This window comes from Coffea arabica, chromosome 2e, assembly GCF_036785885.1.
Source record: "Coffea arabica cultivar ET-39 chromosome 2e, Coffea Arabica ET-39 HiFi, whole genome shotgun sequence".
Classification (NCBI taxonomy): domain Eukaryota; kingdom Viridiplantae; phylum Streptophyta; class Magnoliopsida; order Gentianales; family Rubiaceae; genus Coffea; species Coffea arabica.
Window position 1 is genome coordinate 19,485,491 of NC_092313.1, and position 22,458 is coordinate 19,507,948.

The window sequence follows — 22,458 nt, forward strand, 5'->3', positions numbered from 1 at the left end:
CTTATAATTTTGGGTTTGTTAAAAATTAAAATTCGAGTTTTGAGTACCAGACAAAGCTGGCTTCCTGGTCAAATAATAATATTGTTTAACCAAGCAGTTTTGACTACAATAATGCTTTGTAAGGCCCGCGATGACGTAGCAGGTCTACACCAGTTTTTTGCTGGTCGGATCGGGATTGGATGAAGAGAGAGAGAGAGAGAGAGCGCTTTTATAATGTTTGGATAGCTAGGGCCTAGGGGCGTGTTTGGATTGCAGAAAAAATTACTAGTGCCCTGTTTGGAACTGTGAGTTTTTTACCCAAGTTTTTTAGCTCCTAGTTTTTTAACAACTTTTGCTACAGGAACCCTAAAAAATTTCTCAAAGTTTTTTACTTACACACTTCCAAAAATCTAATACACAAAAAATTTTCCAAAAACTTTTTTTCTTTTTCCTCGCTTACCCACCACGCCAGCCACCACATCCACCACCTCTCTCGGCCCCCGGTCACCTCAAATTTTTTTTTTCTGTCCCTCATCCTCACCCCCTCTCCTTCCCTTTCCCTCCCCCGCCACCCTCCCTCTCCTGCTAGGTGCGATCTGGTCGCGCAACTAGATCGCAAAGGGAGAGGGGGAGGGTGGCGGAGGAGGGAGAGGAGAAGAGGGGAGGGGGCCTGAGAAAAAAAGCTAAAAAAAATTAATGGTCCATGGCTGGCCTTCCTTTGTCGTCGGAGTGCGAGGGGGAGGGGAGAGGGAGGCGGGCAGAGGGGGTTAGCGGGGGAGAGGGGAGGAAAGGGATGGTGGGTAGAAGGGGTGGCGGGGGAGGGAGAGAGAGGGGTGGCGGGCAGAGGAGAGGAAAGGGATGGTGGGCAGAAGGGGTGGCGGGGGAGAGGGGAGGAAAGGGGTGGCGGGGGAGGGAGAGAGAGGGGGGAGAGGAGAAAAGCAAAAAAAAAAAAAAAAAGAAGAGAAGTGGTGCTGGCGGAGGTGCTGGAGGTGGGAGGCAGAGGTAACGGGGAAGGGGGAGGGGGAAGGAAGAAGAAGAGAGAAAAGAAAAGAAAAAGGAAAGAAAGAAAAAGAAAGAGAAAAAGAAAAAGAAAAAAAAAAGAAAAGGAAAAAAATGTTTTTCACTTTACAAAAACTTCTATAAAATTTTTCAAATTACAAAAACTTCTACAAAAAAATTTTTCACCTTACAAAAACTTCTACAGAATTTTTTCAAAAACTTATACAGTGCACTACAGTAAAGTTTTAGATAAATTCCAAAAAAACTCAGGTTCCAAACAGACTTATAGACATATTTTCCAATCACTTTTTATTTCATATATATCAAATTATTACAGTAATTTTTTTATAAAAAAATTCAAAAAAATACAATTCAAACAAAGCCTAAATTATTTCACATAAAATTTCCTCTCTGTTTACTACCCTTTCTGCTTTTTCATTGTCACGGGCAGGGTTCCAGCCAGCTTTACACCAGCAAAAGTCTATCTCCAACAACTTTTTCACTGAAAAAAGGAAAAGAAAAGAATAACAATTAGCACACGTGTTTCTTGAATAAATTGCGTCTGCGTTAATTGTTCACCTAACCCAACAGCCCACTGGTCCTCCTGCCATGAGGCCCAAAAGAAGAGTGTTAATGACTACCGTACCTCCGGCCCATGCTTAGAGTATGAAAGCTCTATCCTTCCTTCCTACTCCCTCCTACCGACCACGCAGGACAATTCCGCAGACGTGAATTGAAGCTGCGGAGCTCTTGGCTCTATCGGCAATGGAGTCAACATTATCAGTAACCACAACAATGGCATTTTTATCCCTATCCAAAACCCACAACTCCAGCTCTTCTTCTACTTCTCCATTCATTTCTCATCTCCACCGCCGTTTTTCCCCTGCTCGCCCAACTCAACTCCTACGTCTCCCCCTCCATCGCATTCTCCCCAATAATTCTCTCGCAAAATCAAACCGGTTTGGCTCTATCTATTTGCCGAGGAGCTTGGGTGCGGTGGAACTGCATCCTGCTAGGAGCTGCCTGGAGTGTGTGTCCTACTCCGCCGCCTCATTTGCTTCCGGTAGCGGAGGATTTGGGGGGAATGATGGGAGCAGCGGCGGAGGCGGCGGCGGGGGAGATAGTTCCGCCGAAGGTGGGGAAGTCAAGCCGGCCACTGTTGCTGCTGGAGCTGATGACATCTCTGCTTTGGCTTCTGACGTCATAGTTCTTGATGTTGGGGTAAGCTTTACATTTTTCTCCAGAATATAATAATCATTTCATCTTCTCTCTGTTTGTTTAGTGTTTTTGAAGTAACTTACTTTTGATGGAATTTACCTGTTTATAATGTTATGGTGCACAGGGAATGACTTGTGGGGGATGTGCAGCCAGTGTTAAGAGAATATTAGAAAGTCAAGTGAGTTTTATATTTTGATTGTTATTATTTTTGGCTCTGGTTCTAATTCTAATAAATGTGCCAAACATGAATAAAATGCGGGGTTGGAGTTTGAGAATGGATTTTGGAGTCACTCGTGGAAACTTCAGCATCTCTACTTGTGATATTAGTAAAAGTTAGAGATAAGTGGGCAATCCTGTCGAAAATGTTTAAATAGACTGTCAAAACCTTCACGTCATGCATGCTGTGTTGGAGGTCTTAACCTTTTGAAGGTGTGTTTAGAACATTATATCTTTGTCCAACTTCTATTATATGTACCCTTTTCTGAAGGGGGCGTATTCTCTGAAAATCATGTCCTTATTGAAAACTGTAATATAGAAAACAAACCTTTTTGGGCCGACAAGTATGCAGAAGACCTTAACATGCCTAGTGGTTACCATTTGGAGATCAGGAAAATCTCTATTTAGTGTGCCAAATCCAAATATAAGTAAGCATCATAGTGAGTGGGTTGTTACTCAAAATGGTATCATCAACTAGATACTAATGTGATACTTTTATGAACAGCCTCAGGTTTCATCAGCTAGTGTCAATCTCACTACAGAGACGGCTATTATATGGCCTGTATCTGAAGCTAAAGATATACAGAACTGGCAAACACAATTGGGAGAGGCGCTTGCAAAGCATTTGACTAGTTGTGGTTTTAAATCCAATCTTCGAGGTCAGCATTTGCTCAAGTATATTTTGATCTTCTGTCTTCTTCTTATGGACCCTGTCAAGTTCTACCATTAACATTTTTGTATCAAGTTTGTTTGTGTTTTTGGAATGTGTTAATGTTTTCTCGTACTATCAAATTTCAATGGACATACTCTTTTTTTTTTTTTTTGTGGAGGGGAGGGGGGTGTTCTCATCATTGGGCTTGCTGAGAGTTTGTTCTCCACAGTACTAGTTGTGACAAAACTTCTGTTTGTCAACAACTACAGAAGATTCGCAATGATGCTAACATGCATTTGAAATATTTTTAGAAGTTACTTGTATTCAGGCTGCAAGTGTTGAAATTCCAATGTGATACCTCTGGTGGTAATTATTGATATCTTGTATTGTTGGAATAAGTAAATTTTGCAATGGGGACAGTTGAATTCTTATTACATTGTCAAATAAGTGTCACTTATAGGAATCCAACCAATCAAAATTAATTCACTAGTCACAAGCAAAAGAGGAAGATTATTGATCTGTTTCATGGAAAGTAGAACAGAATGTAAATCTACCTAAATGCAACGACTGACAGAGGGATGTGGGTGACAAGGCATATATTAGCTTCATTATTAGATGATAAGGGCTTAAGCTGATTAAAGTGAAGGGTAGTTCTTTTGCTCATAAGCTTAAGAAACGGTAGAAGTGATTTACAACTGCCCAACACTATTGGCTAATAGTGCATTATTGTGCTTGCATTTGATAATTGATTTTATTTGAGACCTGAGATGACAAGGAAGGAGCCTGAGCATTACAGAAATGCTCTAAATTGTATCTGAAAATTTGAGGATTTCAACTAAAATTTTGTACTGCAGTAACCTTTAGTTTTCTTGACTCAAAAACCATGGAACATTTGTCTTATTCAAACAAGCTGTATGTATGTCCAGATGGCAATTTGGGCTCTTTTTGATGGATCAATTTTATCTAGTTCAAAAGAATGATTTACTGGGTGCTTTTTCTGTACTTTGCTTGAGGGTTTCCTGGGTGCTTTTCATATACATTTCCAATCTAAGAGAGGATTCTTTTATTAGTGACTGTTCAAGAGCCTATCTTGAGTGTTATCATATTGTCTTTTGGTCTAGCAATAGGACATACTGGGATTATTTGCAAAAGTTTGAACATTCAGGTGGTCTTCCTTCTTTAATATGAATTAAGGATGGAGGTAGAACTTAAATCTTGTCAATTTGAAGAAAAGGACTTGTACCTCTAGCTGAGGATAGCCCAGTCTTCATAGTTTTTTTTTTCTTTTTTTTCCCTCTTCTTTTCTTTTCTTGAGTTGATTGTGGTTTGAGTTGAGTGGAAACTAAAAATGGTACACCAGCTTTATCATGACTGAAGGCAATATTTTTCTTGTACATCCCTCTGTAGTTGAGTAAGCAATTTCAAATTGCATATGCTAGTAGAAACTATGAAGCATGTGGGCTTACATATGACTTATGATAGCTTGGTGGGAATGGCAGGTCAGGGAGCTATTGAAAGAGACGTTTCTTCTTAGATATGCAAAGGATTTCTTGTAACAAGTAATCACTCTCCTTCAGGCTATGTCCATAATATGCTGGTTGGAAATATTAGATTTATCCAAAACGTATTCTTCTGATGCAAAAATCTAGGCTTGAAAGATATATATGATAAAATAGTTGTTCTTTTTGTCCCAATAGGTGATTCTCGGTGATTACTAGTGGTGGTTTATGATTGAAGGCAGCGAGTCTTATCACTTGGAAGCCCATATTGGAATATATACTTTTCTACAAGCTGACGCAGTTTGTCTGCAAATTAGCCACTTGAGGAGTTCCCCAACAGAAAGAAGTGTAGTGTGTTGTGTTCATGTTTAAGAATAGATTACATGTTTACTAGCTATTGTAAAACCCTTGCCCGTTGAGGATTTTTTCTTAATTTCTTTTTCTTTCAATTTGTGTAATATCTGCAGAGCATTTTTGGGCTTCTTATTCACCTCTACCTGCCAAGGTCTTGTTGTATACCAAAATTGTAACATGATCACGAGTAAAACACATGAACAATTGAAGTTGTGAACAAATGATGCTTCAGTCTTTTAGTTCTCTAGTAAAGTACATGATACCTTTGCTAATTCTTGCTTATTTACTTGGGCTTTGCTGGAGTACAATGTCTTGTAAGTTTGCATGCTATGCTGGATTTGTGGACCAAAAATTGTCCTCATTTCACTGCAATTATGGTGCAACTGTCACTACCTCATTATATTTCCGGCATTTCAAGCATTACGCTTTTGGTTGATTTTCCTGGGGAGAAGCAGCTATAGAGATATTCTGGGGAGAGGCTTTATATAACTGCTTATACCATATAATGCCTATATGGTATTGAAGAATCTCTATATGGTAGAAGCAGCTATATAGAGATTCTTCAATCATAATGCTTTTGGTTCAATTTTCTCCTTTTCGGCTGGTTGGATAATTTTTATCTTATGGGCTTAGCTTGTTATGCATCTTAATCTCATAAATGTTGTGTGAATATTCAACATAACCAAGTGAGCTTGTTTCATCATTTTTGTTGTTAAACAGCAAGTTGTTTTGCTCTCCAAACACAAGGGCTCAGTTTCAACAGAACTAGCGAGATTGCTTACTCATTTTTGTTATTCAGCACTGAGTTGTTTTGCCATCCAGACCCAAAGATTCAGTCTAAAGATTTCACGTTTATTGCAGCACATGACTTCATTCTGTAGCTTTGTAAAGCAAATTAAGAGTCTGGCAAGGCTGTTAGACTTTCTTGAAACTTGTATTAGTAGTTATTGTGCTTAATTGTTTTGAAGCAGGATATTTTTTTTTGACAAATTGAATGGAAAAAGTCCTTATTGGTTGTAGCTAGATTAATTCTGTTGGCTGCCTAATTGCAGATTCCAGGAAGGAGAACTTCTTTGAGATTTTTGAAAAAAAGATGAATGAAAAGCGCAATCAGTTGAAAGAAAGTGGTACATATCTGATCATCATTTGACTAACTAAAATAGAAAGTGTTTCCTTTTTTATGGTGCTTTCTTGCATTTTCCATTTAATGTTTAATTCAGCACAAGAATCTGTACCACAAATATTTCTAAACCATGAGATTGAAAAAGTTACCTCTTGCTGAGCAGGTCGTGGGCTTGTTGTTTCTTGGGCTCTATGCGCAGTATGTCTTATTGGTCACCTTTCTCATTTTATTGGAGCTAAGGTTTCATGGATTCATGCATTCCATTCAACAGGATTCCATATGTCTTTATCACTATTTACATTGCTTGGTCCTGGTCGGAAACTTATAACTGATGGTCTCAAAAGTTTAATTAAAGGGGCTCCAAACATGAATACTTTAGTTGGTCTTGGGGCAATATCATCATTTGCAGTCAGCTCATTGGCAGCTCTTATACCAAAACTGGTACGTCTTATTTAACAGACTCAAAATAATTTTCTGTTAAGTTGATAATTGTTCTCAATTTCTGAATTAGTCTAAAGTACAACGACTTCTTGTATGGTGCACCTCCTTTGAACATTGTCATATTAGCCCACAGTTGGAGTAGTTTTTAGATTGAAAAATTGATTGAGCACTCTCCATAGCTTAGGGAAGTTCTCTTTTGAAAGTTTTCCTGCTGCAATAAGATCATGCTGAGAGTTGCTGGTTTTTGCTCCAGTTTTCACTTCTTTTGCCTTTGCATTTCTTAGTGATGCAGCATAAATTGATTAGTTAATCGACCGGGGTACCGGTCTTCCTTGTACTCTTGTACTTCTAACTTTGAGAGGGGAAGAGATGTGAAACCTGTCCTGGAGTAAGGCTACTAACCGGGTTAAACTGTGCTGAGGCACATCTTTGTGTGCTTACGGAGTAGCTATATTAGACAAACATATACGTTATTCTTTTTGTTTACAGAAAGTTAAGATTTTTATTTTGCTTATGTGATTCTAGGTGAAGTTTGCACATGTTAGGATCCAAGCGCGGAACACACGACTATTGATATATCAAGTACACAACAATTTAATAACAAACAAGCCACAAGTATGAAAGATAAATGGCATGCAATATTTAACGTGGTTTGGCTCCACCATTGAGCCTACGTCCACGAAGAGAAACTCATTTTTTATTATGAGAGGAAAATCCTACACAAGAATATAACTTGAATCCAAGCCCAATCCTTGTATACCATATCTCATCTCCCAACAACCTTCTCTCACATCCCATGTATTAGGCTGTATGTCACCTCTGTGTGTTCGTGTGTCTCTTGTGTGTCCTTTGTGTGTCTTTTTGTAGTATGCTAACCCACCTATTTATAGGGAACATTATTTGGCCAAAACCTAACAACAAGAAACCAGTGCTAATTCCTAGACTTGTATAGAATAGGAAATAACCTCTAATCCTAAACAAAATAGGAAATTCCTTGGCTATTATTTCAAGTAACTAAAACCAATTAGAAAACTAGTTACTTCCACACAAATTAAGAAACCTGCCTGAAAGAAATTAAACCAATTTCCTAACAGCACATCCCTATTAATGGTTGTGCCACTTGGCAATATGTTGTTTTGAGATTATCTTTTATGTGGTCTAATTAGTGTTGAGAAACTAATTATGTTGCACATCATCTTGCCACTGCTTCTAAAAACTCTGGATTGATAGTAATCAAACTCTGGACACTGATTTTTTGTTCAGTGTGTAGTGTTGCAGCTAGACGCTCTGGGAAAATCCTAATGAAATCTTCAATCTAGACTGTTAAGGCATATTTTTTCTACACCGATATTCAGTGAAAAAGTTTCTCAGTGTATCATGACTTGCACTAGAGATTTCCTAGAAACTCCTTATCACCATAAGAAAGTCCCCTCCTCTTCCACCAACAGTATAAGACAGTAAAATAAAAGGGCAAAAGAATCAGAAACGGCTTTTAGTCTGCCTATGACTTGCTCCTAGCCAAATTAAATTTGGAAATGGTCTTGCTGGAAGGCTTAATGTTCCATCCATCTGGTTGGGGATTTTGAAGTTTTTGCCATTTTCTGATGAGAAATTATCTTTAGTTTTATGTCTTAGATTTGTTCTGATGGCTGGGTCCACGTGTCCTAGATTATGCACTGAAGATGAATTATGTCAGGAGTTACAGATATTGCAATTTGGGGCACTGTAATGGGTCATTGTTTTTGAGATTGGAAAATATGATGCCTTGCCAATTGGAACCGTTTATACTTTTGTGTTCTGATATCTGCATACCTAGATGAAATAGCTAGTCTCTTTATTTACTTTCTTTTATGGACTCAATGATGGATTATGTACAAGTGATGCGATTAATAACTGTTGTACCTGTTAAATGGAATTGTTTTCCATACAGGGTTGGAAAACATTCTTTGAGGAACCAGTTATGTTGATTGCATTTGTCTTGCTGGGAAGGAATCTTGAACAAAGAGCTAAGATCAAAGCAACCAGTGACATGACAGGCCTCCTAAGTCTTTTGCCATCTAAAGCTCGTCTTATTGTCAATGGTGATTTGAGTGTAGAAGTTCCATGTAACAGTCTTTCTGTGGGAGATCAGATTATTGTGCTACCTGGAGTAAGTTAATTGTCCTTAAATTATTCTTAAAAATGTCCTGTTTTTCTCCTGTTTTTATGGAGTCAGGGACAAATGCAATTAGGAAGTGGCTTTGCTTTTTATCTTTGTTTCATCATGTTGAAAAATTTACAAGAGGGTGCAAATGTAGGCTATAACCCTCCGTCTGCACTTCTATGGATTGTCCCATTAGAGTATGGGAATGTTAAACCTTGCTCCTGAATTATGGTGGAAAAGCCTTTCATGTGATCAACATACCTTTTCTCTAATCTTTATCGTTCAACACTGCTTTTTGCATCATATCCTAGGGATTCCTTAGATGTCATCTTAGTGGTTGCAGTTGTGGATTGTAGAATCTGTTGCCTACAGCAGTTATGTGGTCAAGTCTTTGGGAGCAAAGTGGAAATTGTTTTATTTATTATAATGGTGATCAGTGTAGAACCTTACACATAATACTTGGACACAGTCTCCAACAAGTTTTTGGTGATTCATGGGGAGGGTATTGTGAGAAGCTAAACTCCTTACCTCCTGCATTATATCCATTATGGAGAAGGCATCCAATCGCTAGGTTACCGGGCCAATGGCAGTCAGCTCTTATAAGCACTTTTCTGTCCATTCTTTTGTTACTCAGGCTTTTCTTTAACTGCTGCTACCCACAACAGATATGGTGCCCACATGTTATAGTATGTCTCAGAACCTCGTTATGAAACCTTATTTTTTCTGGTTAGGACCGTGTTCCTGCTGATGGGATTGTTAGAGCTGGTAGAAGCACGGTTGATGAGTCAAGTTTCACAGGGGAGCCTTTACCTGTTACAAAATTACCTGGGGTAAGAATATTATCCTACTTATTTTCACTCATGCTATTTTGTTATCTTTCGTTTTTCTGATAAGCAAGAAAATATTGATTTTTAGAGAAGGATTAAAAGCTTAACTGCTTTGAGGGTTTCTAACATGGTTGTTTATTGAAATAAATGGGGAACTGGATCCTGTTCTATATCTTTCTTGTTTATAGTTACATGGAGAAGTAACTGGTCCTATTAGAAGCTTAACTACTATTAAGAGTCTTGATCTCAAAAGATGGTTGTGTTTTTGGGAAAAATTAGTAAGCAGGACTTCTCTCTCTTATCTGTTGTTGTTTGCAGAAGTAAACCACTAAGCCTGCTTGGTTTACTTTGTAGATTTCTTCCTTGAAAACCATCATGTCCTTATAGGTTATTTTTGTTTGTTATCAGGCTGAAGTTGCTGCAGGAAGTGTTAATCTAAATGGAACACTCACCATTGAAGTGAGAAGACCTGGTGGTGAGACTTCCATGGGTGACATTGTTCGATTGGTCGAAGAAGCTCAGACTAGAGAAGCACCTGTGCAGCAGTTGGCTGACAAGGTCAAGTATCTGTATGTTAAACCTTGCATAATTTGGCGGTAGTATGCAAAAAGTTGGTAGTTAAGAATGAACGGTACCATATATAGGGTTGAGTGAGTGACATGGATTTGTCTCTTAAATTTTGTTTGGTGTCCGTAAGGTTTGAAGTTTCAGGGTTACATGGAAGTTCAGTTAGGCTCTTACTTAATTAGCTCTTTAGAAACTAGTTAGTACTTCAAAATGAGAATTTTTTAAAATGTCTTACCTTCCATGCAGAAGTCTTTTCATTTAGAGGCATTTAGCATCTCTTTCTAACATCTGTATCTTTCCTGACAAAACTATGAAGTGACAGAGGATTGAAGTCTTTCCTGTCCTTTCTAGTTACAGTTTTATTGGAGTATTTATTTACATCTGAAGAAATTGATTCTCTTCTGCAGATTGCTGGGCACTTCACTTATGGGGTAATGGCACTTTCTGCTGCCACTTTTGTATTCTGGAACCTCTTTGGTGCACGGGTCCTGCCAGCTGCTCTTCATCAAGGAAGTCCAGTTTCACTGGCATTGCAGCTTTCTTGTAGTGTTCTGGTATGATATAAATTGACTTATGAACAAGTACATTTATGAATAATATTAGTTATAGATGTCTGTCTCTTAGACCAGAAGGCCTGCATGGGGGCACTTTTGGCATAATTTTCGTTAGGTAAGTATATAATAACACAAATGTTACCCAAACTGCTCTAGGTCTTCTAAAAAAATTCTTTTTGAAATTCAGAAAGTTCATCTTTGTTCAAAATATATAACACGACCCCTCAACTTTGAACTAAATTGTAAATGTGACGGAATCCGTTAAATTTAACGGAAATGGTCAAAATGACCAAAATACCCTTACATAATTAAACAAAAGACAGCTCAACAAAATCATTTTTTTTTTTCTGTTGAAGTTACAAATGCTTGTCTTCAAGTGCAGGTTGTTGCATGTCCCTGTGCACTTGGTTTAGCAACACCTACTGCTGTGCTGGTAATACTTTATAATAGTGAACTGATTAATATGATTAATATGAACTGATGTGCTGGAATTCAGATAATAGTGAACTGATTAATATGATTAATACTTTTGATTTAGATGCATTCAGAGAGTACTGGATTTTTCCTTGCAGGTTGGAACCTCACTTGGCGCTAAAAAGGGCTTGCTTTTTCGTGGTGGAAGTGTTTTGGAAAGATTTTCAGCTGTCGACACAATTGTGTTTGACAAAACTGGGACATTAACACTTGGCAGGCCTGTTGTGACAAAAATTATGACTCAGGGACATGACAAGGATACAAATACAAAGTTGAGTCCGTGAGCTTTTTTGAGTCAATTTCATTTGTGTTTTAAGTCTTAGCCCATTATGTCCCAAATTTAGGCTGGCCAGTTCTCATATATGCAATGGTTTCCTCTTTTCTTATTTCTCCATATGATACAGATTTTACTGCATTTGAGCTAGATGTGATTGTTGAAGAGTTTGTTATATCGTCTATCAGTATCTGAAGGATATTTGGTGACCAATCGCGTCATTGACTTCGTTTTCCAACCAAAACCTCCTCCTCTTCTCTCTCACTATATCATGATGCTAATGAAAATATCTGCCAGAGAAAAATTTGTTGATCGACATAAAGGAAACATTTGCAAGATTACAGATCAATCCTGCAATACTTCATTCATCATAATTTGTTAGCATAACTCGGTGGATATAGGACTATAACTACCATTTATCTGTCTCACCAAACAAGCTCTGAATAATCTACACTAACATCCTATCTCACCTTCTTCTTCATCTTTTTCTTCTTTGGGGAGGAGTAGAAACATTTTTTTTCCTATTAGACAAAATCTATTTGTCATCCCTTGCTTTCTTCTTCTCTTTTCATCAATTTTCTTCTTCATCTCTTTTCATTCCATCAGGTAATGTGCTGGAAACATGATTGTCATTTTTATTGCTTGTAGAGTTTGTATGACTTCTATACTTCTCATTCTGCATAAAGTTTTTATGAATAATGTCTAATTCTTGAAAAGTTTGATCACATGAAAACAGAAGTTTTATCATAAAAGTTTATACCTGCCATTAGTATATATATGTTTTTTAGATTGCCTATTGACAATGAGCATAGTTTTTCCACAGACAAGATTCATCTCTTAAATGGTCAGAAGTCGATATCCTGAGGTTAGCTGCTGGAGTTGAGACAAATACAAATCATCCTGTAGGAAAAGCAATTGTGCATGCTGCTCAGGCAGCTAACTGCCCGGTCATGAAGGTAATTTCTTGCTTTTGGCAATCCTGCTATCTATGGAGCCCTGAATTAATTTCGTTTGCGGCATATTTTATGGTCTCCAAATTCATAAACCAACCTCTGGGCACTTAAGATTTTCCTGGGGCATGGAAAATTTTTTTCACACTAGACTATTGGCTGTTCTATTTTTATTAGCATTTACATTCCCAGTTTGTACATCTGGGTAGTTTCTCTTTACAGAGGCACCGAAATACATATATAGGGGCCAGCTTTATGCATTGTACGTGACCTGTGTTCTCTTTTCCTGTCTTTAGTTTCTGATTTTCAGAAAATATGGGAACCAATTTTCGGTCATATTTTTTAATATAAAGTCAGATTTGTTCTGTTAGATCTAGTGGAAATCTCCATTTTTATCCCCCATATCATTTGGTCAACAACTTGTTGCACCAACTTCTCAATCCTTTGAAACATTTAGTTATGCAATATTTGCAGGCTGGAGAGGGAACATATATAGAGGAACCTGGATCTGGTGCAGTAGCAATTGTTGAGAATAGAAAGGTGTCGGTTGGTGCACTGGATTGGTTAAAAAGGTACATGAGGCAGTTATCTTTAGAACTTAATCATTGTGGTAGCTTTATGTGGCAACTATTTGTCTGTTTAAGTTAGATTGAAGTTTTACTTGCATTTTCTTTTCTTGAAGTAAGTTCAATCCTGAGAGTATTTTCTGGTTAATTGCTATCATTGTCTCTAACTGAATGAAGTTCCCTGCCTCTTTCTTTTGTGCTAGGTGAATTATTTTCTTTTGGTTTATATAAATGATCAACTTTAACTCCTTTCATTCTAGGTTAATTGTGGATGAATTAACCATAGATACACAGGACAAGGTATCTAATCCATGTTTTTTGGCTGGTGTTATGCTTTTGGTTAGCAAAATTGGAAAAGAATTTAGTACTACTACATCAGTAGTAGATGAAAACTGTGATGATCCCAGCCGAATTAACCAACCGTCTTCAGTCCCATATTTTAGTGGACTTCTCAAATGCAGCCTGCTAGGGCATTTAGGCTGCTGGGTTGCATGTTTGGGTGGGTCCTGCTCAGCTTAACTAAACAGCTTGACCTGTTTAGAACCAGGCAAGATCCTTACTATCAAAAGAAAATAAGATCTTTAACAAACTAAATGTGGTTGGTTACCAAGATGCCAAATTGGGAAGAGAATTGAGGGTTTATAATGAAAAAAATATATTTTAAAGTGCACATCGATATTTATTTAGTATGCAATCATCAGAACTTTTTTTGGATAAGAATCAAGTTATCTGAGATTTGAAGTAATTCTTACACAAGACATAAACAGAAAACTTCATGAGGTGCTTATAATGAGAAAAATGCATATTAAAGCGCACATATACCAATGTAATTTAGTATAAAATTGTTAGAAGAGCTTTTCTAGGATGAGAATCGAGTTGTCTGAGATTGGATAATTCTTACAGGTGTGACTTCTTATGCTAAAAAGTTACTTTGTATGGAAATCTATGTGTAATTTATGGAGGGCATTTTGTTGAAAGATGAAGATAATGCAGTTAGACTTGGGCCCAGGTTCAGCTAGGTCTGACTAATATGTCACATATATTGGAACTGAGATGAAATGGTCCATGTTGATAGGCCAAATGGCAGCCCTCCTGAATAACATGAGGGTCAGGCAGTGTGCCCAATGCAGTAAAGGTAAACAATGTCCTAGGGCAGTTGATTTGTGATCATTCTATCCAAACTGATCCAGTCATCCTCCCAATTCTGATTGATTTGACGGTTAAATGTGTTCCCTGTTTTGTTGCTGAAGCTACTTGCAGTACCTTCTCTTATGGGGTCACCCTTAGTATTTGTGAAACCTGGAAACTAGAGGAAGCCTTTAAAAATCTTTCTTTTCTCAACTCGGAAGAAAAACCAAGTGCAATTGCATTTGCCATGATATTTTCACGTCCACTGCAGGCATGGAGTTGATGAAAGTCCACTTCAGGAACTTGAGGAGACTAAGAATCAGTCTGCTGTCTATGTGGGAATAGATGATGATCTTGCTGGCATTATTTATGTCGAGGATGAAATCAGAGAAGATGCTAACCATGTTGTTGAATCATTGTCCAAACAAGGAATAAGCACTTATCTGTTATCGGGGGACAAGAAGAATGCTGCAGAGTATGTTGCATCTGTTGTTGGAATCCCTAAGGACAAAGTAAGCTACTCATTTTTTGTCTTTGTTCTGGACTATGATGATGGGATTGGACTGTCAAGTTTTTTTCTTGAAGATCAACTGATTCTTACATTGAGTTACTTGAGGAACATATCCATTGTGCTCTGAGAGAGACTAAAGATAGGGGGTTAGTGATGAAAAAACCTGCCAGACCAGCTTATTACAAAGTGTATACCTAAAGCTGCAAGTCGTATCATTTCAAGGAGATTTTTTATCCCAATACCCATCCTTGTATTTTAACGTGTGACTTATTCAATCACTCTCTAACCTCTTCTCAAAAGAGTTGGATGAATTTTCTGTAGTTGCTTGTGTACACGGAGCTGCACCAAACAAGTTTATGAGCTTTGCAAGTTTTGCATCCATATAATCAAAATCTGAGATATTTTTATGGTCTGGTGGATGACAGGTTTTATATGGAGTCAAACCAGAGCAGAAAAAGAAGTTTATAAGTGAACTTCAGAAGGAGCACATTGTGGCTATGGTTGGCGATGGAATTAATGATGCTGCTGCTTTGGCATCAGCACATGTAGGAGTTGCCATTGGTGGAGGTGTTGGAGCTGCTAGTGAGGTGTCTTCTGTTGTGCTGATGCACAACAGGTTGTCCCAGGTACGTCTAACAATTCTAATCTGCAAATCTATGAAAACTGTTTTCCTTTGCATTCCCTTCTTGTCTAGGTAAAAGAGGGATAATGGCACAGGTACCTTTCTGGATTTTTTTTTTTTGTTTTGTTTTGGTGTGCAAATTTTTTATTCTTGCATGTTAAAAGTAATCAAAATTTTTGCAAAACCCATGTTTGTTTTCTGAACTGATAGGACTCCTTCCACATTTCTATGACGGAGTGCTATGAAATTTCATCTCCAATGATTCCCAAAGCTATGTTGCCAGGATTCTGAAAAAAGCATGGATCTTGAAGCAACTGTAGGCCCTAGTATCACCATGAAAGTTTGCAGCCTTAAATGACTTAATGAACGTAGCTTCTGCACACATGCAAAAACTGGAACAATTTACATGAAATGGGATGATTGCTGATTGCTTTATAATTGGCAGGCAGCAAATTACAGCTTCTCTTAAATCCCATGTTCTGTCACCATCCATATTGAATTCAAAAATTGAATATAATAAAGTTTGGGATAGATGGAAAATTTTACTTGTACAAATAAGAAAAACCATCTGAATCATGCATTCAACCCCAACCTGATAAAAAACTTAGATGAAAAACAGACAATGCTGTTTCAATTTTTCCTTTTTAAGACATGGGAATTGAGGATTAAATTATGAGAAAATCCACATCAATATACAAAATGATACTTTTGACTTTTAATTAGGACTAGCATAAAGTAGATGGAATTCAATTTCCGATGGAGCAAGAGACAAATCTCAAGCAATCAGATTACCTGCATAAAGCCAACTTCGTCATTCTTCTGCATCTTTTCTATCTGAATACATGTTACTGTACTGAATGGATATATTTAATTTTTCTGTTTGATTTTTCCAATCTTATGCCTGGTGCAATAAGAAAACGAACGACTTCATGGGGGACCTAGAGAATATATTATCCTGTAAATGAATTAAGATTGGTACACAATCTACTAAATCTTCATATTGTAGACAAGTAAGTCCTGCTACACTTGCATGATCACTGCTTCAAGATTTCTAGTAATTAATTGTGACTCTACTTGTGTCATTTCTTCATCATGTGCACTACTTCAATAACTGGTATGACCTTGTCATTGCAGTTACTTGATGCACTGGAACTAAGCAGGCTAACCATGAAAACTGTGAAGCAAAACCTTTGGTGGGCTTTTGCATACAATATTGTAAGTTCATTTTAATTGCAATTCATCAATATTTGAAGTTGATATTAGGCATCAAGGTTCTAAGACTTGAATTGCTGTCATTGTTTAATTAACTATTATCACCTTTTCTGTTGGCCTGTTTTCTCAACCTACCAAAACCAAGGTGCTATTGCTAAATAAAGCAAATATAATTCCTAAACCGCAGTTTAAATGTCTGGATATTTTTTGCAGAAATCGATCAGTTACCGTTATTGATTATGATATGACAACTCTTCATGTTTCCCCTTTTCAATTGATGAGTAGAAATTTTTCTTAAATTATTCTCGAGTTTTTCGACAAATCAGTGCAGCCATCTATTTCTGACTACTTGAAGGATTTTGCACTCATCAACATTGTGCTATTCGATATTTGCTAATTTACTTCGGGGAATTATTAATATTCTATACCATCTAGTGGATGAATAGTTTGTGACTTAATGATTTATTTGGTGAATGAATAATTCTGACTTACATTGAACCTCTGTGAAGTTTGATTTTTTCCGCCATTGGCTAAAGGAACGGGGTTATTCATAAAAGAATTTCTTGGGTTAATAATAGCTAATGAATTTTAGGGAGGATTGGATGTGAGTTGCACACCTGTTTGGTTTTCACCTTCTTGTCGAGAAGGTGATGCCTGTTTTTATTTTTATCTTTTAGTTTTGTTTTCTTTTGAAACTGTCAGTCTAGATCCATTCCAACATGTTAACCTTCTACAGTTCATGGTTATCCTTCAACATTTTCTTCCTTTCTTCCCCAAAACTGGTCTGGGGGATCTTACTTTGATGTCACCCCACTACAAGCTTATTTGCTTTTTCTTCTCTTCTCTTACAGTTTGGAATTCCTATAGCCGCTGGAGCATTGTTGCCAGTTACCGGAACTATGCTTACTCCATCAATTGCTGGTGCCCTCATGGGCTTGAGCTCTATTGGGGTAATGACAAATTCACTGCTTTTGAGATTCAAGTATTCGTCAAGAGAGAAAGAAATCGGTGGACCATCAGTACGGATTGATATCCCTCTTGATGCTGATAGAGTGCTGGACCAAGACAAAAAGTTGAAAGACCCTTTTGTATCCACTCGATGATGAGAACTGCAAACATGGGAAGTGAATTGGTTCTTGTGGACATTGCAGAGCCCTGTCAATTTCACTGACATGCCTTCTTAGTTGGAAGTTAGTTGGAGATGATCAATGTTCATGAGGATGTGTTGGCATTGGGGTTGCAAAGTACTGGGTTGGTGCACGAAATTATGCAACAAGACAGCAGTGAAGAAGGAAAAGCATGACCTAGGGATGTGCTATCAGACATCGCGGCTGGATGAGCCAAAAGGTGGCTAAAGCATGAAGCACATGACGAGGGAATACTGAGCTACGAGGATCATTGCTGCATCAATTAGGCATGAATTGGTATCGAGTAGTTTTTTGTTCTATTGCACGTCCAAGGATATCAAATTTGGTGGTTCTGGTAAGAAAATGATGCGTGAATGGGTACCCCACTCGTGACAATGCTAATTGAATGCTAGAAATATAATCAAGTATTCTTTCGCTTGGGGAATCATCACGAGTAGTTCGACAAAAGAGCAACGTACGTATTAAGACTCTCGTCCATAATTAATCCGACGTATTGGGAATGTCGTCCGTCATTAATCCAGTTGAAGAGTCTCAAGGACCTGGGAATACGTCAAATGAAATAGTGGATTCAATTGTTGGGTGAAACTTGACAAAAGCAAAGGCATGATAAAATGTCCGCGTGCTCTCAATACGTTATTGGTTGAGATGTTAGATCTCAACCTCCCAGAAAAGTATCCAAACGAAATGGCTTGGGTCGTGGTTTCACTGGTGGTTTTCAGCGCTTACGTCAATGGATGCCTATGCGCATAAATAGTAATACAAAATCAGAGAGTTCGAGACAAACAAGAAGTGGGGAAATTTAAAGTTTATGCAGGCAACAAAGCCAATCACCCAGGAATCAGGTGAAATCGGGCAATCAATATCAGTAGCAATATTTTCATTAGCACAACTAAATATGCATGTGTCGAAGATTCATATGATGTACATTAAGCAATCCCAATGTTACACAATAAGCGAGCAGCTTTTCCACATTAGTGAAATATCATCAAATTCACATAGCTCCAGTGACAGCTACGGTATGTTCAATCTGTGTGACTCCTGAAGGTATGGAGACTACAACGGGAATGGGAGTTCAAGTCATAAAATTAATTGCAAAATTTCGCGGTAACTGTATCAGAACACCAAAATTATCTGATGCAGAAGTTCAGCCCCAACCCAGCAGACAGCATGCAAAATTCTTCACGTTTAAGGATCAAGCTCCCTCAAATGATAAATGCACCATCCCTCACCGAACTTCTAACAAATCAACCGGCCTGGCCAAAGTATTGGTGCCATATTGATCTAGGTAAGATTTTTTTCAGAGTGCAGCCCGTATCAAGAAACTTCACACCATGTAAGTCATGCCAACCTGTATCAAATGTGAATGTGGCACGCTCAAGTTTGCAATCCCCCTCCTGCAGTTTTTTCTCAAGAAAGCATAAAAGTAATTTATGACCAGCTTCTTTATGAACCAGGAATCTTTCCTTGCCCTAATATCTCCATGACCAAGAAGATAAACAACCCCAGATTCTTTGGCTTTGCGTATGAATGACAGCTCCTTCTCAAGACTCTGTTCAGCGTCAGACAAAGTTGGACTAGAAGAAGACTCAGGCTTGACCTCTTCTGACGTGCTTGCTTGCGCACTAGACTTGCTTGCATCCCTGAACTCAGTCAAGAGAGGAACACCAAGTGAATAGACACTTCCATTTGGAGCTATAAGAACCCTTGAGAAAGAGTGCTCTTCTTCAGAATCTGAATCACCATCATCGCCATCACTCTCTAACGACCGTTCCTGAGCTTCCCGACGAATAAATTTTTCAATACTTTCAATTAGCAGCTGCTCAAATGTCTGGTGATTTTCTTTCCGAACATCTTTGTAGCCATATCTGTTCATAACACAATAGAGAGATGAGGAAGGAAGGGGAAAAAGGAAACAAAAGAATTTTTGTGCAAATACATGAGGAAACACACACATTGCAGATATTTCAAGACACTAGTGACACTAATGTTGGCTATTGACACTAATGACTTTATATGCATATGACACTAATGACTGGTTTTCCATAACAAGAGTAACCTATGCCTATGCTGGCTATTGATCAAACGTGACTTTATACGCATATGACACTAATGACTGGTTTTCCATAACAAGAGTAACCTATCCCTATGCTGGCTATTGATCAAACATTGTAAACTGCCGAGGTTGGATGGTAGGGTAAAGGGACTAAATTTTCTTCTTTCAATGGACGCGGAGCAATGGGAAGTCTAATGAAGTCAAGGTACAAAACCCAGAAAACTTCAATAGATAAACCACAGGACCATCAAGAAATCTGGAAGGTTCCAGTTTATTAGCAATATACAGATTTCTGGTCCCACAAAACACCCTAAGAAACCTCCAATCATGTCCCAAGAAAAAAAGAGAAGGAAAATAGAAGTGCAACATAGAATAACTAGATTTTGCATACAAACAGTAATTACTTGCCATCTATGTAATCTTTTGCAGAGAGACTCATTTTGAAGAAAGCATTGAAAAATGTTTTCCCCAAAAGAAAGAGAACAAAACTAAAAAAGCGAGAGAGTAAAATTCCTAAACATATCACCAACGTCCCAACATCCAAAATAATCCACTATTACTACTCCTTTCACCTCAAAAAGGACAGCAACAGGAGTGAGAGACATGTATGTAGGACCAAGTATTACCCTAGGGAAAAAAAACAGCTATCTGATCTTAAACCCCATTTATATTTGAAATTCATCCCTAAATGTGATAGTTAATTTTATTTTTTTTGAAATTTAAATTTGGAGAAAGATTTCACGCAAAATCTATCTCAAATATTTTATATGATGCTATTGTAAGTTTAGAGCACATTTTATAAATGAAGATGAGCGAATATCTCAAAATACAAACATGACATTTATAATAGATTCAAACTTTGTTAAATTGAAGACCTAAATCATCAATCAAACTCACACAATACTATGGATTCAAAGCACATTGTACCCAATCCTTTAATAAAATGGACATAGTAGTGTTTGAACTTGTCATTGGTATATTTCAAGTTGGACAAGGATCCTAGAACTCAGGAATCAACGTCATATTCAACTTCCAGGCCATATTCATTAGAACGTTTTCAATACAAATTAGAGCCCATAATGAAATTGGTTTAACTGGCCAGGACCAAAAATGGCGCATAATTAGCACACTCAAGCTCTATTATAATATGTAAGTGTTCCATACACTAATGCTTATTACTTTTATAACCTGTAGCATCACAGATGTGTTGTTGGACAATGCAAGTTAAACAAGATCAAGGAGAAAGGAATTTCCTCTGAACAATCAAAGGAATAAATGTGGCTCTGAAGAACCACATGGCAGAAGAGAAGACATTGAGTATACGAGCTGTGCATGGGCCTCTATCCATACAAAAGAAAAACGAGTCAATGAATCTAAACCTAACCTTAGAACTGAACAAAAAATGAGGCAAGCAACTAGCTTTGCAATATGATAAAATATGAAATACTGACCGGGCAACACAGCGGAATATGTGGAAGCTTTTAGGGCAGACTCGACGGAACAGAAATCTTTCACTTTGGGGAACTACAGGAACCGGAACATACTTTATGCACACAAAGATGATCATGGAATGCACAGCAGGAAGTGTGGTGAGGAAATGTCCAAATATTGCTGGTATGCCCTTTGCCAGCTCATTGTAAAGCAAACCAATACCAGGAGCCCGGACAGTTCCAAGGTTAGGACCCAGTTGCCGCAACAAATCCATTGACATCTTCTGCTTGACCTCAGTTTCATACTTCAGTTTGCTCCCATAATTCCAGATGTACATTATTAAGAAGATGACAATTGCAAACAATAATATGATCCAACTTCCGTCACCCACACTCCATAAAACTGATGAAAAAAATGTCAATTCCAATCCCAAAAAGATACAAGCAAAGCTCAGCACAATGATGATGTTTATCTGCCAAATCAGAAGCATAACAAGGGTAACTAGAATTGTAGTCATCATCATCACTCCTAGCTCAGCAATGCCTGAAAAGTAGAATCAGCAATAGATAAGATAAAAGCCAGGCTAAAAACCATTTGGCATAGCAATTTACAGAAAAAATTAAGAGTTTCTACTTCTGTTTCTTCAGTTTTCTCCTCTTGAGCAGGGGGTGAGGTCTCTGCAGAATATGGTGTGCTAAAATGATTTATAATAGGGGATCCATTATTTCAAATTGAAGTACAATTCTCAACAGAAACTCGCATAGAGCAAACCTTATTTGTTTATGCATTACTGAAAATGAATTTGGGGACAAAACAAGGAATGATCAGATGGAAGTTAATAGTTATAAAACATATAGGACAAGAACCAAATTTAAGAATAAAAGAACCTTCACTATTCTACTACTCCTTCCATCCTGTCCAGCTTTCTTGATGCATTTAGTGATTCCAACTTAGTATGTACACTTTAAGAATTTTAAAGTGGTGGGTTTCGTTTTCGAAGTTTGCCCATGACAATAGCATATTAAAATGCCTTTAGCATAGAATTTGACTCCATCATATGTGGGATCTACTGATTTGATGTTTGTCATCCATATAACTCCAACTGAACACGATGCATAAGACATACAAGTGATCTTGTGGGTGGCATCAGTTGGTATGTGCGTATAGTGGAGATCAGGTCTATTTCATTCAAGTTAATTACACTAGGGTGGGAAATTTCAACAGCAGCAGAACTAGGTCCAGCACTAGAAGCAGCGGATGTAAAATTATGAGCTATTTCAATTAGAGCATTTTTAGATGTCCTCCGGCACAGGCCCTCCCATGAAGGAGAATCAACACTCTTCTGGACAGAATCTGGAGTGGGCAGTTCTGAACCTTTGACATGGTTCCTGACATGAACCCCGACATGACCATTATAACTACGCCTTTCTAGGAAGACCTTGTGGCAGAATTGGCACTCAAATTTTCCATCTTTGATTATCACCCCATCTGCTACAGCATCCCCAAACTTATACCTC

The 22,458-nt window shown here is 37.8% G+C and overlaps 1 protein-coding gene and 1 pseudogene across 1 annotated transcript; one reads left to right on the forward strand and one right to left on the reverse strand.

Moving 5' to 3' along the window:
* Window positions 1–1,640: 1,640 nt before the first annotated feature.
* LOC113731674 (copper-transporting ATPase PAA1, chloroplastic-like) lies at window positions 1,641–17,881 on the forward strand. The gene is made up of 17 exons (XM_027257052.2): window positions 1,641–2,199; window positions 2,321–2,374; window positions 2,918–3,071; window positions 5,970–6,044; window positions 6,204–6,481; window positions 8,412–8,630; window positions 9,356–9,454; window positions 9,860–10,009; window positions 10,426–10,572; window positions 10,955–11,005; window positions 11,145–11,317; window positions 12,144–12,276; window positions 12,745–12,842; window positions 14,236–14,476; window positions 14,901–15,101; window positions 16,232–16,312; window positions 17,161–17,881. Exons 1-17 carry the CDS (start codon window positions 1,744–1,746, stop codon window positions 17,410–17,412), a joined length of 2,862 nt encoding a protein of 953 aa, XP_027112853.2. The 5' UTR covers window positions 1,641–1,743; the 3' UTR covers window positions 17,413–17,881.
* Window positions 17,882–18,319: 438 nt separating this feature from the next.
* On the reverse strand, window positions 18,320–21,667 carry LOC140036141 (potassium transporter 7-like; annotated as a pseudogene).
* Window positions 21,668–22,458: the final 791 nt, after the last annotated feature.